At 41.2% G+C, this 13,195-nt stretch overlaps 1 protein-coding gene across 1 annotated transcript in view; it reads right to left on the minus strand.

Moving 5' to 3' along the window:
- Positions 1 to 1,317: 1,317 nt before the first annotated feature.
- PLPP6 (phospholipid phosphatase 6) overlaps positions 1,318 to 13,195 on the minus strand; it is a 53,547-nt gene continuing 41,669 nt past the window's right edge. Inside the window, exons 2-4 of the mRNA XM_088482230.1 lie at positions 9,771 to 9,918; positions 8,557 to 9,040; positions 1,318 to 4,015 (exon numbers count right to left, since the gene is read on the minus strand). Coding sequence (XP_088338356.1) covers positions 3,654 to 4,015; positions 8,557 to 9,001 — 807 coding nt within the window. The 5' untranslated portion in view covers positions 9,002 to 9,040; positions 9,771 to 9,918 and the 3' untranslated portion in view covers positions 1,318 to 3,653. The remainder of the gene's footprint in view (positions 4,016 to 8,556; positions 9,041 to 9,770; positions 9,919 to 13,195) is intronic.

Here is a 13,195-nt window from a genome sequence, read left to right on the forward strand (position 1 = left end):
GGTCGCGACAATGGACTGAAGATAGGCAATCTTAACCCCGGCGCCATAATCCAGAAGGACGCCAGCACGAACGAGGTATGTCCGGGGCGTCCTTAGTGTTAACCGCAGGCTTGGAGGTTGGTTAGGTTTAGGCAGCATAGCGGTTTTAGCATTAGGTTTTTCTTTTTTCTGGGGGGGGGGGTTAGGTTAGGCACTAATGGGTAGGGTTAGGGTGCGGAGGGTTAGGCTACAAAAAGGGAGGGTTAGGGAGAGAAGGGGGAAGGGTAAGTATACCGATTCAGTTTCCTTTTCCTGTCTATACTCAGATAATAAGGGAATTAATGTACCTGCTTGAATGATAGACTGAACAAGGCTCAGAAGATGCCCTTGTAAGACATTCAACAACTCATCCCATCATATGGGATCAACTTACTTCATAACTACAGCTTCCAACACAAGCTTTATCACTTGTACTCTCTTCCTATGGATTATAAATCCTTGCAAGTAGGGACATATCTACAATTTTGTAGGCCTGCATTTGGGTAATATTATAAACTCTCCATCTTTGTACAGCAGTATATCAGCTATGTATAATCATTCTAAAGAAAATTGTGTATTGAAGAAACCTAATAAAATAAATGTAGACTGAATGCAATATGTATATACATTTGCTGTACAAAGAAACATATTTGCATTCTTTTTACATCTATTCCACAAAGGGATATTTACAATGTAAATTTAATAGGCACCATAGACAGTATCCACTTTATCCTTGGGGAGTAGAATGTAGTGTTCAACAATATAAAAACAACACAAACTATATAGATAATTCTTTAAAACTCAAAATGATTTCCCCCGTAAACTTAATGCATAAAATGAACACCCTCTAAATATATGGCATAATAAATCACACGCCTATACATACAGCTATACCATAAACCTACAGATAAACTTAAGAAAAATAATATATTTGGTTGTTCGGATTTCTTTGGAACATTAGAATGTTTTGTTTGTTGTTTTGTTAACTTAAATACAGACCAGTGAAATATTATTAACAGTCTTTGACTATTGTCCAAGTAAAGAATACTAGTTTTAGTCATATCTGTATATTTTACTTTTTTGAACATTTCAGAACACCATGGTCTTACTATAATTGCAAAATAAAAATAAATCAATGTTTCAGGCAAATGCAGACAAATACTATCAGGTAAAGTAGAAAGGCTTTTTCAGTACTAATGTCTCAGATGTGGTCAGAGGCGTTTTAAGAGAGGAGGGGGCCCATGTGCAGCCTCCTTTTGGGCCCCCTCCTCTCTGTCAGCGCAGTAGATACTGGCTTCATGGTAAAACTCAGGGGCCCTGCACCCATTATAAATACACCCCCGGATATGGTGCCGTATGCAATAGAAATAAGAATAAAGGTAGTGGGTATATGCAATCACAAGTTACATTTCATAACTGGTACCTTATTACCTTGTGTGTACATACCCACAACATGTTTTCTATCTCCTTCCCAATTCAGAAACAGGACTGGAGCTATAATTTGATTCAAGAATGAGTCACCAGAGTTAGTTTTAGATCTACTGACATGGTTTGCAATGGGATGTAGTCGACATCCGTGCGGTCAGGATGTCGGTGGTCAGAATCCCCGCTCCAGAATCCAGACCACTGACATCCTGATGGAAAGTATTAGGGTTAGGCTGCGGCAGATGCAGCAATCTCACTTTAAATACCCCATTTTATAGAGTCATCACCATGGAGATATAATTTTTCATGCACGATGGAGTCACCTAAATTAGGCAGGAAATAAAATAAAAGATACAATGCAAAAGGTAAATAAACAAAAGAAAAAAAAAATAGATTTACCACTACATTATAAAATACTATTAAATGGGGACATTTGTATTTTAATCAAGATAGAAATAACTAGTCCCCTATTTCCAACAATCAAAAAATATTACTATATGGGCCGAATTCAATTCAGTGCGATGAAGAATAGCCGCAGGAGGGAGCTCCCGAAGCTATTCAATACACCGCACTATTTGGGCAGCTAAAGGATTTCTTCTCGCACCCCCCTGGGGATGCGAGGAGAAATACGACAAAAGTGCCAGGGTGTGCAGCTGTTTGCCGGCTCAGCGTGGCGCTAAAAGATGCATGTCCGGCACTAAAAGCCACGTGCCCGCCACTTTAGTCAGAGAATGCCGCTTACCGCGCCTTAACACCCAGGTTAAGTTGTGAGAACCGGCATTCTCTAGGCGGGTATCCATTACCCGACAGTGAAAAGACTGAACGATATCGTTATCGTTCACTACACTGCAGGGTTCCCACACGGAACGATATGTCGTTCAGTGCAGGCACAATCATCTGCAAACATGCTGAACCTGACGATATCGTCAGGTTGACCAGCATGTTTGTACGATGATAGATGTCTAAAACATGTCTAAAAGACCAAATATTCAAACGATATCATTATCGTTCAATCGCTCATTTTAATCGTCTAGTGGATAGGCACCTTCTGTCTTAACCAATTCCCGACCAGTCAAATTGCGTGTTGTATTGAATAGCTGTGGGAGCTCCCTCCCACTGCTATACATCATCGCATGGAATTGAATTCGGCCCTATGTGACAAATAAAATATAAAAAACTTAGACAATGGAATGATATATTACCAACAATAAAAAGTTGCTTTCATTTCCTAAATTGCACTCAGTGGATCATAGCTAATTGTTGATTGGTTGCTATGGGTTAGTGCATATTAGCATATTGTTAATATTTAACCCCGTTTATGTACACTGTTCCGGTATAGTTTCTGCACTAGAACATCTCATGCATGTCATCATTAAGGCTAACTGGCAATAGTGTGGCAAAAATTCAAGTTATGCTGGTGGAATAAACGTGGTGCAATCATGTATATTAGGAGAGGAGGGGGCCTGTGTACCAGGGGAAGGGGTTTCCTTTCTCCCAAAGAAGCAGAAATACATATATTGGTCTCTCAGACAATACTAATTAAAGTTCACTATTATGTTAGATTGTCATTTTCTCAAAAACACCACCCATAAAAGGAACATATAACAATATAGACATTTTGTTTTTTTTGCTTAGGCCTGAGTGAATGAAAAAATAACTTTAAAACACAAATTTTGATATTTGACATGAAACAAACCATTCAAATCAGCACAGTGATGTTCGACTAATATAGGATACAATTTCTTTTGAATAAAGACTATCACATTGTCTGAGGGTAATTTCAAAATATACTGGAATTAAACATAGAATCAAAACAAAGTGATTTTTATAAAATACAAAATAATTTACCAAAAAACACCAGCTGAAGAAAAAGTAGAGCATATAATTAATATTTCCCTCCTCACCACTTGGATTTTTCTGCAAAAATGTGTGATATCCATGGATCGAAGACCAACACTGCAACAGAAAGAATGCTGGATTGGAGTGCAATGCTTCGTGCAGCTAGTGCAGTCTACTAATCTGGTCTTATATCTGTTAGCCACTTTTTTGCCTAGGCGCAGTATTTGTCTGACCCCTCAGAGATATAGTTGGAGGTCCATGTACAAAAAGCTTCAAGATGTGGTGGGTGGGCAATCAGGTTGTATCCATTGGCAATGAGAATGAGGCTTAGGTGAAGCCACCCAAAAACAAAAATACCACCTCCTGTTACTTCACATATTGAATAGGGCAGGTAAAGTATTTGGTGAGAGCCAGAGGTATTCAACCAAACTATATTGCATATGCCCCATGAAAAATCCAAATAACACATCAGTTACATTGTGTCTCCCCAGCATGATTCTGGACAAACTAACCACAATAGCCCAAAGCATCACAAGGATCCTGACTGGCACAGCCAGTACCAAATGGTTAAGCATGAACCGAGACACCATTGCCGCTCTTGTAGCATGGCCTGAAGGGAAGGAATACTTGTCTACCGAGAAGGTAGCGAACATGTCCATGCGATTTTGTGTAGGTCGTCGACGCTTCACTATTCCTTTCACTATCCCTACAAGAATGATATCCAGCAGTAGTGCTGTGGGAAAGAAAATGTGTTTAGTAAATTAAACAGAAATCATTCATGAAGTACACATTAGTTACCATAGAAGCTTGTTAAAGTATTTGACCCATTGCTCAATTTACAGGACTAATATTACTACTTCTGGATCTCAAAATACAGTTTTTTTTATTTTATTTAGAAAATAGGTAAAAAGAAGACACAGAATTGTTATGTTTCTTATTATCTCCTAGATACTGAAAGATGTATGTCATTACAGAATGCAAGAATTATTACAACTTAAAGAATACAAATTGTTTTACAATTTAATAGCAATTACGTCACAGATTAGCAGAGACAACAGTAGGCTAGGCCCAGGTGAGAAATGACAGGCTTTATAAAAGCTTTTAGTGATATAGACACCTTGCAATAGACATGTTCATGTAGTAGCATCTGCTTGGCAATAGATTTACGCACTGGTGGGGTGAAATAAATGTAAAGTGTATTTAGGCAGAAAACCAAAGCTCAATACAGCCCCTCCCAGGTTCATTCCAGGTAGAAGGGGGCTTACAGGTTATTTCTTTATTTTTAATTACATGGCTGAGCAGTTCCCATAGCTACACAGAATATCAGCAGGAGGTTAGTAAGAGGACCACTTTGTTGGGGTATTGAGCGGTGTCTCACCATTTGTTGCTATGTAAGTATTAAATTTTTTATGTTTGCTTATGAATGTAAATCACATACACTCATGGGGCTGGGTTGGAGAGAGCAGAAAACATTTACAGACTCCGATAAGTGTAAATGACCTCAATCCAGGTGCAAAATGAGGAAATGCACAGCAGCAAACTAGAGAATTTCATGAGAGGAATGCTGCTTCCTATTTGGTAGACTAATCCAAGCTGGAATTCAATTCACATCACGGGCATGTAGCTCCAGGGTTAAGTGCCCATAACTATATGTATAACTATGACAGCATCACGCCCGGCACTTAACCCAGGAGATTTACCTTACTGCCACTAATTTATTACCCGTTATTTATATAGCACACACATATTCTGCAGCGCTTTACAGAGACTATTTGGCCATTCACATCAGTCCCTGCCCCAGTGGAGCTTACAGTCTATATTCCCTATCACATGCAGTGTTCTCCCCAGGCTGTTTTATTGCGGGTGCACCACCCGGCACTTGGGGAGCCTGCAATCGGGGACAGTATCTGGGAGCTGTATAAAAAGTACCAGATCCTACAGACTTTGCAGCTTTTTTGTAATCAGACGACTGGGCCTCTAATAAGAAGAGGAAAATTAATATATACAATGTTATTTAAGTTTAAATCATTATAAGGTCAGGGTTTAAAACATTTTATTATTGCTATTATTAAGGCCCCCATCCGGCTACTTTTTGATGCTACCCAGCTGGAAAAATTTTCTGGGGAGAACACCGACATGCTTACACGATACACACTAGGGTTAATTTTTGTTTGGAGCCAATTAACCTACCAGAATATTTTTGGAGTGTGGCAGGAAACTGGAGTACCCGGAGGAATCCCACACAAGCTCAGGGAAAATATACAAACATCACACAGTTACTAATGCCGAGGCATAGTCGCTGTAAAAGGCATCTAACAGGTTAAATGCCAGACAAGATGCTGTTAGCGCATGTGATAACACAAGGACTAGCCCCAAAGGCTAGCACCCTCAGAAGGTGCAAATTAAATACCACTAGTCCAGGGTTTACCACGTGACCAATTGAATTCCCGCCTTGGTTTCTAGATTCCATTTTATAAAATGTACTAGATAAATAATAGTTGAATCTGATTGGTTGCTATGGCAACACATCCATTTGTTATCTCTAGGTTTAATACATTTCCCCCTAAGTTCCCTGTGTTATTTGCTTTGTTCTTTCAGTTTGCAATTAAGCTAAAGTGACAGGACTGTTGCATGCACTGTCTATCTTCTTGTAGTTCATAACCACAGACAATTATGGGTGCCCTCCTCCACTCCGATTGGCAGAGCAAAGCCAGGTGATCATAACGACTAAAAACTGTGTTGAAGTTCTCCCCTTCCATCAATCGCCACCTAAAGTCTCAGAAGCCTGACAGTGGCAATGTTTTGTTTTTTTTCTTTAATTATCTTAGAATTGCGACCAATTTAATTTCATTAAAAGGAAAATAAAATAAACAGTGACTGGAAAAATTGGTTAGGAGCTATAAGGTCCTTGGCCAACCAGTTATGGGAGGAAGGGACAGGACTATCAGATTCTCTAAAAACCCAATCCTTCCTCATATGTGGCTGATCTTCACCCTAGTGATGGCCATCAAAGTCTGTACCATTGACAGTCGATGGTTTTAAAACATCGGTAAGAAACCATGGAATGAATATTTGCAGACACGGCGATTGGACCGTTGCCGAAGCATTATTGAACACGGCCACCACCATCGATGGTGCGGCAACTGAGACGTGCCATCGATGGCAAAACACTTGCCATAGACCTGAAAACCGAGGAGGGGGTGTGTTATTGTAACATGTCCCCAACATGTCATACTTGGGGCGTGCCAGCACTTAGAGGTGCTGGACTTTCCCCACAGTGAATTGATGCCAGTTAATTGATCAGTCACTGCAACTTTTTCCACCCACGGGACACTGAAGCCCGCGGGTGGGGAAGGCACAGGGCAGGCTGTTTTAGGGAGACACCACTAAAAAGACAGGGCGCATTTTAAAATCAGGCATGGCGCCCCACTAAAACAGCCTAGTGGGAACACTAATTACCTATTGAAAACCAAAGACATACTCTTGCAGCCATTTTACATGTATGGGTGTCCTAGAAGCCACTGAGGGCAGCCATAGGTACGCAACTAACTTCCAATGTCGCAGAACCAGCTCAAAGGATAATAAACAAATAAATCCATAGCAATATGTCAACATACTATCAGCTATATATAAATTCACAGACTGTCAGCCATCCCATGTAGAGGTAACAATAGAAATATAATTAGTGCCATGTCCTCAGACACCTATGATGCAAACTAGAGCTGAACATTATAGAAAAAAATATAATATAGAAGAAAGGAAACAAAACAAATCTTGAATGGACTAAAAATGTTGGCTGCGTTTTTATGGGCGCACCTAGTTATAGGATAGTATGACATGAAGGGATATTTTCCTAACTTGTTGACTAGCAAGCCATCTCTGCTATCTTCTGCAAATTGAAGGAATGTTTTCACTTAGTCTATATTAGGAGTAAGCAAAGTTTTTCTTTTTGGGTGCCAGAGTGTTCAATGTTACAAGCCCCCAAAAATTCCAGAGTGCCACCACTACAGGGGATATGCCAGATGGGCCGTTCCGGCTGCAAACCCCGGCCGAGCAGCTCCGCCTCCCGGCGCTCTGCTCGGCCGGGACACTGAAAGATGGGGGCGGGCAGCGAGGCCACGCCCCAGTGACTTACAGTACGCCCCCGTGAAACATGATCACACCCCTTTTGCGGCGAGGCCATGCTCCTTTTCCAGGTGCATGCATTAGGGGGACTGCCAGGGCTGCTGAGCAGCGCTAGTCCATCCCTGCACCACCATAACAACATATACAAACATTTACAAAACAGATGAACATTAAAAATGTTAGCGGTTTTCACTGTCCTTCCATATTTGAAGCTAGATTGCTCAGATTAAGTTGATCATCATTTGTAGTCTAGACACAAAGACGTACCTCAGAATATTATACTGTTCTATGACGGTGAACAGCTCTAATTGTGGAAGAGTTCACTTACCAAGGGCCCAGGGTACGCTGGATATGCAGGGCACAATTGGATTGTCCAGTTTGTAGAAGGTCTAGTGGGCTGAAACGGTCTCCTCTGTGAGGCAAGAAGGTGGAGCAGATGGGGAGGAGTAACGCAGTGCGCAAAGTAGGAGAGAGATGGACCCCATGGGTGTCAGTCAAACAACCCGAGTGCTATCTAGTTGCACTAGTGCCAAGGGTTGTCTACATTGGCCCTATATCTACAATTATTAATTCATGTAAACTAAATAATTTCCCTACTGTTTTGGCAGTAAGCTCATATAACCTGAATTTGTTTGTGTCGTAATATGCTCATTGTGCTGAATATTCCAGGCAAGGATTTAACAGTAGGTAGCTCTGCTAATATATGTGACTTGGTACTATAGCTTTAGATGTAAATATATTGTAAACTGGTTAGCTATCCCGTGGTCATAATACCAACAGTCAGGATGCCGACGCTGGCATCCCGACGGTAAATACTGGGGTTAGGGGGAGGGTTTAGGGTTAAGCACTAGGGGGTGGATTACGGTTAGGTTTAGGGGCCGGAGAGGGCGGTTAGCTTTAGGCACTAGGGGAGAGTTAGGTTTATGCAGCGGGGAGGGAGGGTTAAGAGTTGGGAAAGGAGGAGGGTTATGATACTGACCAACAGGTGTCAGTATAATAACCCTGTCGGGGTGCCGGCATCGGGATTTTGACTGCCGGCATCCAGTACCCAAACCTAGCTATGCAAATAAAGTAAATATTTTAGCATCTAATTACTTTGCAAACCCCTAGTATGCCTACATAATAATATACTATTCAAATTTCACTTACCAAACAGCAGGTTAAGTATAACCTCTCGTCCAGCCGAGCTGTCACTTTTGTACAGGCAATAGAATGTACCAAAAATCCAGGGTATGCCATGGCCAGAAATCTCCACTAACTTCATCATAGGACGGGCACTGCCCCATGACGAGCCATCCCTTGCACATACTCCCATTTTCTTGGACAACCAAAGGTCAATAGCCAGCAGTGACCTCAGGGCAATTCCAACAAAAGATGGGTTTAATTTCATGCAATCTTCCTCTGGAAGCTGCTGTTGAGATGAATTAGAGCAGTTTGAGTCCTTGCGGTGAACTGGACTGTCCGATGTGCGAAGTCGAGTTAAGGATGGTTCTGAAACACTTGTCCTGTTGGTCAGTAGGGACATGAACTCAAATCTTCCATTGGGATTAGAACTGTTAGGGTTGGCTGCTCTCGTGACTCTTGGACTAGGCATCTCTACACTTTGTACCACTATTGGCCTGTACACTGAAGCCTATAGAAACACAGAATATTTGTGTCATTATTCTTGTCTATGTGACAATACTAGTCCTGTACAGGGTACAGTATGATTAAGGTACACATTAAAATACATTGATAGTATCTAAATGTATATAATCTATAACCTATATATTTAATATGAATTAAAGATACTAATTATACAAAAGCTGGGGTTCACGTGATAGACATAATGGGAGAAAAGCAATATATGGGGGGAATTCAAACTGCGCACATATCGGCCATTTATGGTAGTGCCAACATTGCAAGTTATCCTTCCATCCTTATAGAGTGGTACATTGCACCCCATTGCTTAGAATTAAATTCCCCCATTAGAGTAAAAAATTAAATAAATAAGTGTATTGAAGTCATAAAATTAGATATTAAGCATAATGGTGGCATTAAGTGGATACTACTGGCAGTACAGCCAGGAGATACTCATAATACAAAAATGTGTACTTAGCTCAAGGAGGTGGGGGTGGTAGTGACGCATTATGGGTCAAAAGGAGGTTATCACTAGTAAAATGAATGGAAAGATCATTCATGACACAGAGTGTAAATGATAAGATAAATATGCGTATAGTGGTAGGAGAGACTGTATACAATGAATAACATATAGCAGTATGAATGAGGGGCCGCCTGCACAGTGACGTGACGGGAAATGAATATAACACGATCACAGCCCTCAGTGGGTGACACCGCCGATCGTTCTTGCACACTCCACTGACCTCGGGACCAGCGCCGACACCCGCCGCAAGCACAGTATCCGGCAACAGCTGCAGCCACTCATACACACACCCACGTCTCCGTCTGATGTCACCGGGCGCAGCAGCCACGTCTCACTCACGTAATTCCCTCTGTTGGTGCAGCGAGAGCCTGTACACATGCAAAAAAGAGATTGTAACCATAGTTCGATGGGGATTCGTGTGCAGACACCGGGATATGAGGCACGTAAATCAGCCTGGAGCAAAGAGACACATTGCGGCTGGCATAATCTGCTGCAGCTGTGCTGCGCTGCTCTAATTGGCCCGCAGCCGCCATCTTGTGGATGGCAACAGTGGGCATATCCCCTCTACATAGTCATTTTAGGTGATAATGATATCCCATAAGTTTACGGATAGAGGGGACCGACATTGGCGGAGGCCATAATCATAATTACATAATTACAATAATGACATACCAATTTCAGTAAGCTTGTTTGAAAGCGGATTTCTTCTGATTTCTGCTTAATAAATCTGTTTGTTTTTAAATAAATGAAACATATTTGTACACGGTTAATACATTTTGTAAATTGTTTCCCCAAACATTTCACACTTGTATCACTTTCAGTTTCGAAATTTCCTGGCTTCAAACTGAATTCCTCAAAATTCTTGGTAAAAAAAATCTACACTTTTGATAATGTTCCATATCAAGAAAAAGCTGGGGTGCATATGTCAGAATCTAAGGGGTCTATTTACTAAGCAGTGTTAGGAGACAGAGTGAAAATTGATAAGAAAGTGATAAGGTGCCAGCCAATCAGCTCCCAACTCTCATCTCACAGGTTGTGTTTGAAAAATGGCAGTTGGGAGCTGATTGGCTGGCACCTTATCACTTTTCACTCTGTCTCCTAACACTGCTTAGTAAATAGACCCCTAAATGTAACACGAAAGCTAACAAAACCAATTCTGTGTGTTATTTTCTTTGTTTTTTCAGTCCGCAATGAAAAAACAGCATACAGTACAGTAGCATTTCATGGACAGGCTTGGACAGCTCCAGCCCTGCCGCCGATAGCAGCTCTCTACAGCGCTTGGGATGTCCATTGGATGGTCAACCATCGATGTTCTCCATTGATGGTGACTAGCACCGATGGCATGAAACCATTGATGGTTTCACCAAATGATGGAAATCCCTACTTTTGCTACATAGAGCCGTATTCAATTTGAGCGGACCCACGATACTTTTCCGCCTCCCAGACTTTTCGCCTACATCGCGTGTTTTGTAGGCGGAAAAGTATTGCGCGCGTGCCCGCTTTACCCCCTATTCAATTTGAAAGTATGCGAAAACGGGACCCGGCGAAACTTGAACAGGCGGATAGTACTGTCAGATTTGGGGAAATCAGCCTGACACCCCCCAAAAGATGCTCTGACATGGGGGTTAGCTATGGTAACCCCCGATTTGGCTTGCTGAAGGTATTTGTTTTTTTTAAACGGGTTCAATAGCTGCTAAATAGCGTTTTTGTACAGTATACGTGGTGCAGAATAGTATTCAGGAGGTTTTTTTGCATAAAATAACTTATCCCAGCAAATTTGGGTACTTGAAAATGGGGGCCAGCATATTTAAAAGTTGCTACAGTTAAGTTGAAAAAATCAACTTAATGCAATAAAAAAAACACTTGGGGCATACTTGGGGACCATCCCAAAGTCAAGTTCGCTAGTTTTTAACTTTGTCCCCCAACAATTTTTTTTTTACGCCCCCAAATTCAAAGTTATGTTTTGGGGTGTTCTTAAGAGTTTTTTTTTAAATTACGTCATCGGCGAAAAGTTTCCGCCAAAAACACGCAAAACGGCTTTTCGCCTCAAATAGAATACGGCCCATAATAGTTGGCTACAAGCCAATTAGAGGACAGGGAGTAACGGTGCATCGGAGTGGATGGCTCTAAGTTCTGTGCCCTTTGCTCTGGCTAAAAAATCAACCATCACTGAGTCTCTGCCATCATTCGCCGGGTCGTTAGGTATCATGTAGGATTTTTGTCCTTTCTCTTCTTTGAAATGATTGCCCCTTTAAAACATTGAGCAGATATGTTAGGAACTCGCCTATGCCTGCAAGTCGCAGGTTATTACATTTACCCCCTAGGTGTTGCTTGCACATTCTTCTTGAAATTAATTTTCAAAAGTAGGCATGTATGAGCTACAGTGACACACTGTTGCATGAAGTATCCATCATTTTGGGATTAACAAAATGGTTTTTGTCATACTTGTCTACATTCCAGAGGGGAGGTAAAAGTGGAATGAGCGAGCAGCAGAGGGTCATGATGCATTCACACGGTCAGATTTGTCAGATGTACGATCTGAACGATTTGAACTATGAACGATTTTTGACTGCATTAAAATGAATGGAATCTTCCAAATCTGACTGCAAACACATCAGATGTCAGATTTTGTTATCTGACAAGTGGGAACGCGCATCGTTCATCTGACAAACATGTCAGATATGTCAGATTTTCCTTCAGATTTGAACGATTTTTAAAATCGTTATCGTTCGGATCTGAAGAAAAATCTGACCGTGTGTATGCACCATAAGGCTATGATAAAAGCTATCTGCAAATCACATTATAAAGTCCCTGGACTGGCCACTTCATGCAGGTATTGGGCGGGATCTGGGAGATTGGTCTTCTCTCCAGAGAATTAGCTGCAATCTGTCTACATGATAGTGCTGATGCTGCAGCTAAGCTCTGGATTTCATTTTATAGCATGGGGTAAATGTAATAACGTGCACACTGCAGGCATCAGCGAGTTCCGTGCGAGATACCCAATGTTTTAAGCTGGGCATCCACTATACAGTTTTCTGTCAGATATCTGTCCAATCTGGCTGGTTGGAATGAAACCTGTAAACCTGTAATGTATGGGAGCAAATGACAACCGTTCATTTGCTGACAAACACTGGAAAAAAGCCAAAAATGGTTGTTCCAATAAGTTGGTTAAAACACACAAATTTTACCAATTTTAACAATTTTTTCGTCCTTTTTTCAGTGTTTAAAACCATATGATCGATTGTTATTTGCTCATTTCATTTCAACCAGCCAGGTTGGACAGATATCTGACAGAAAATTGTATAGTGGATGGGCAGCTTAAAAGTAGGAGTCATTTAAAATGCAAAACCAGGTTAATTTTGCCTTTCAAATGACTGCTACTTTAAAACATCGGGCAGTCTCGCACAGAACTCACCGATGCCTGCAGTTCCCAGGCCGTTACATTTACCACACGTTTGTATTGTGCAAGAAACATCCATTTTGTGTTAATGGTTGTCTGCATTAAAGTGGAGCATGTTTACATTTTTACCCTGACAAATAGAAGCATAGTCCTTCATCAAAGCATGGTGGGCCATCTGCAGCAGTTCTATTTGTGACTTTGGACAGACAGAAAAACATCCGACAATCAGTTGGTTACTATGAGTA

The sequence above is a fragment of the Taudactylus pleione genome, unplaced genomic scaffold (assembly GCF_031769625.1).
Source record: "Taudactylus pleione unplaced genomic scaffold, aTauple2 ptg000283l, whole genome shotgun sequence".
Classification (NCBI taxonomy): Eukaryota; Metazoa; Chordata; class Amphibia; order Anura; family Myobatrachidae; genus Taudactylus; species Taudactylus pleione.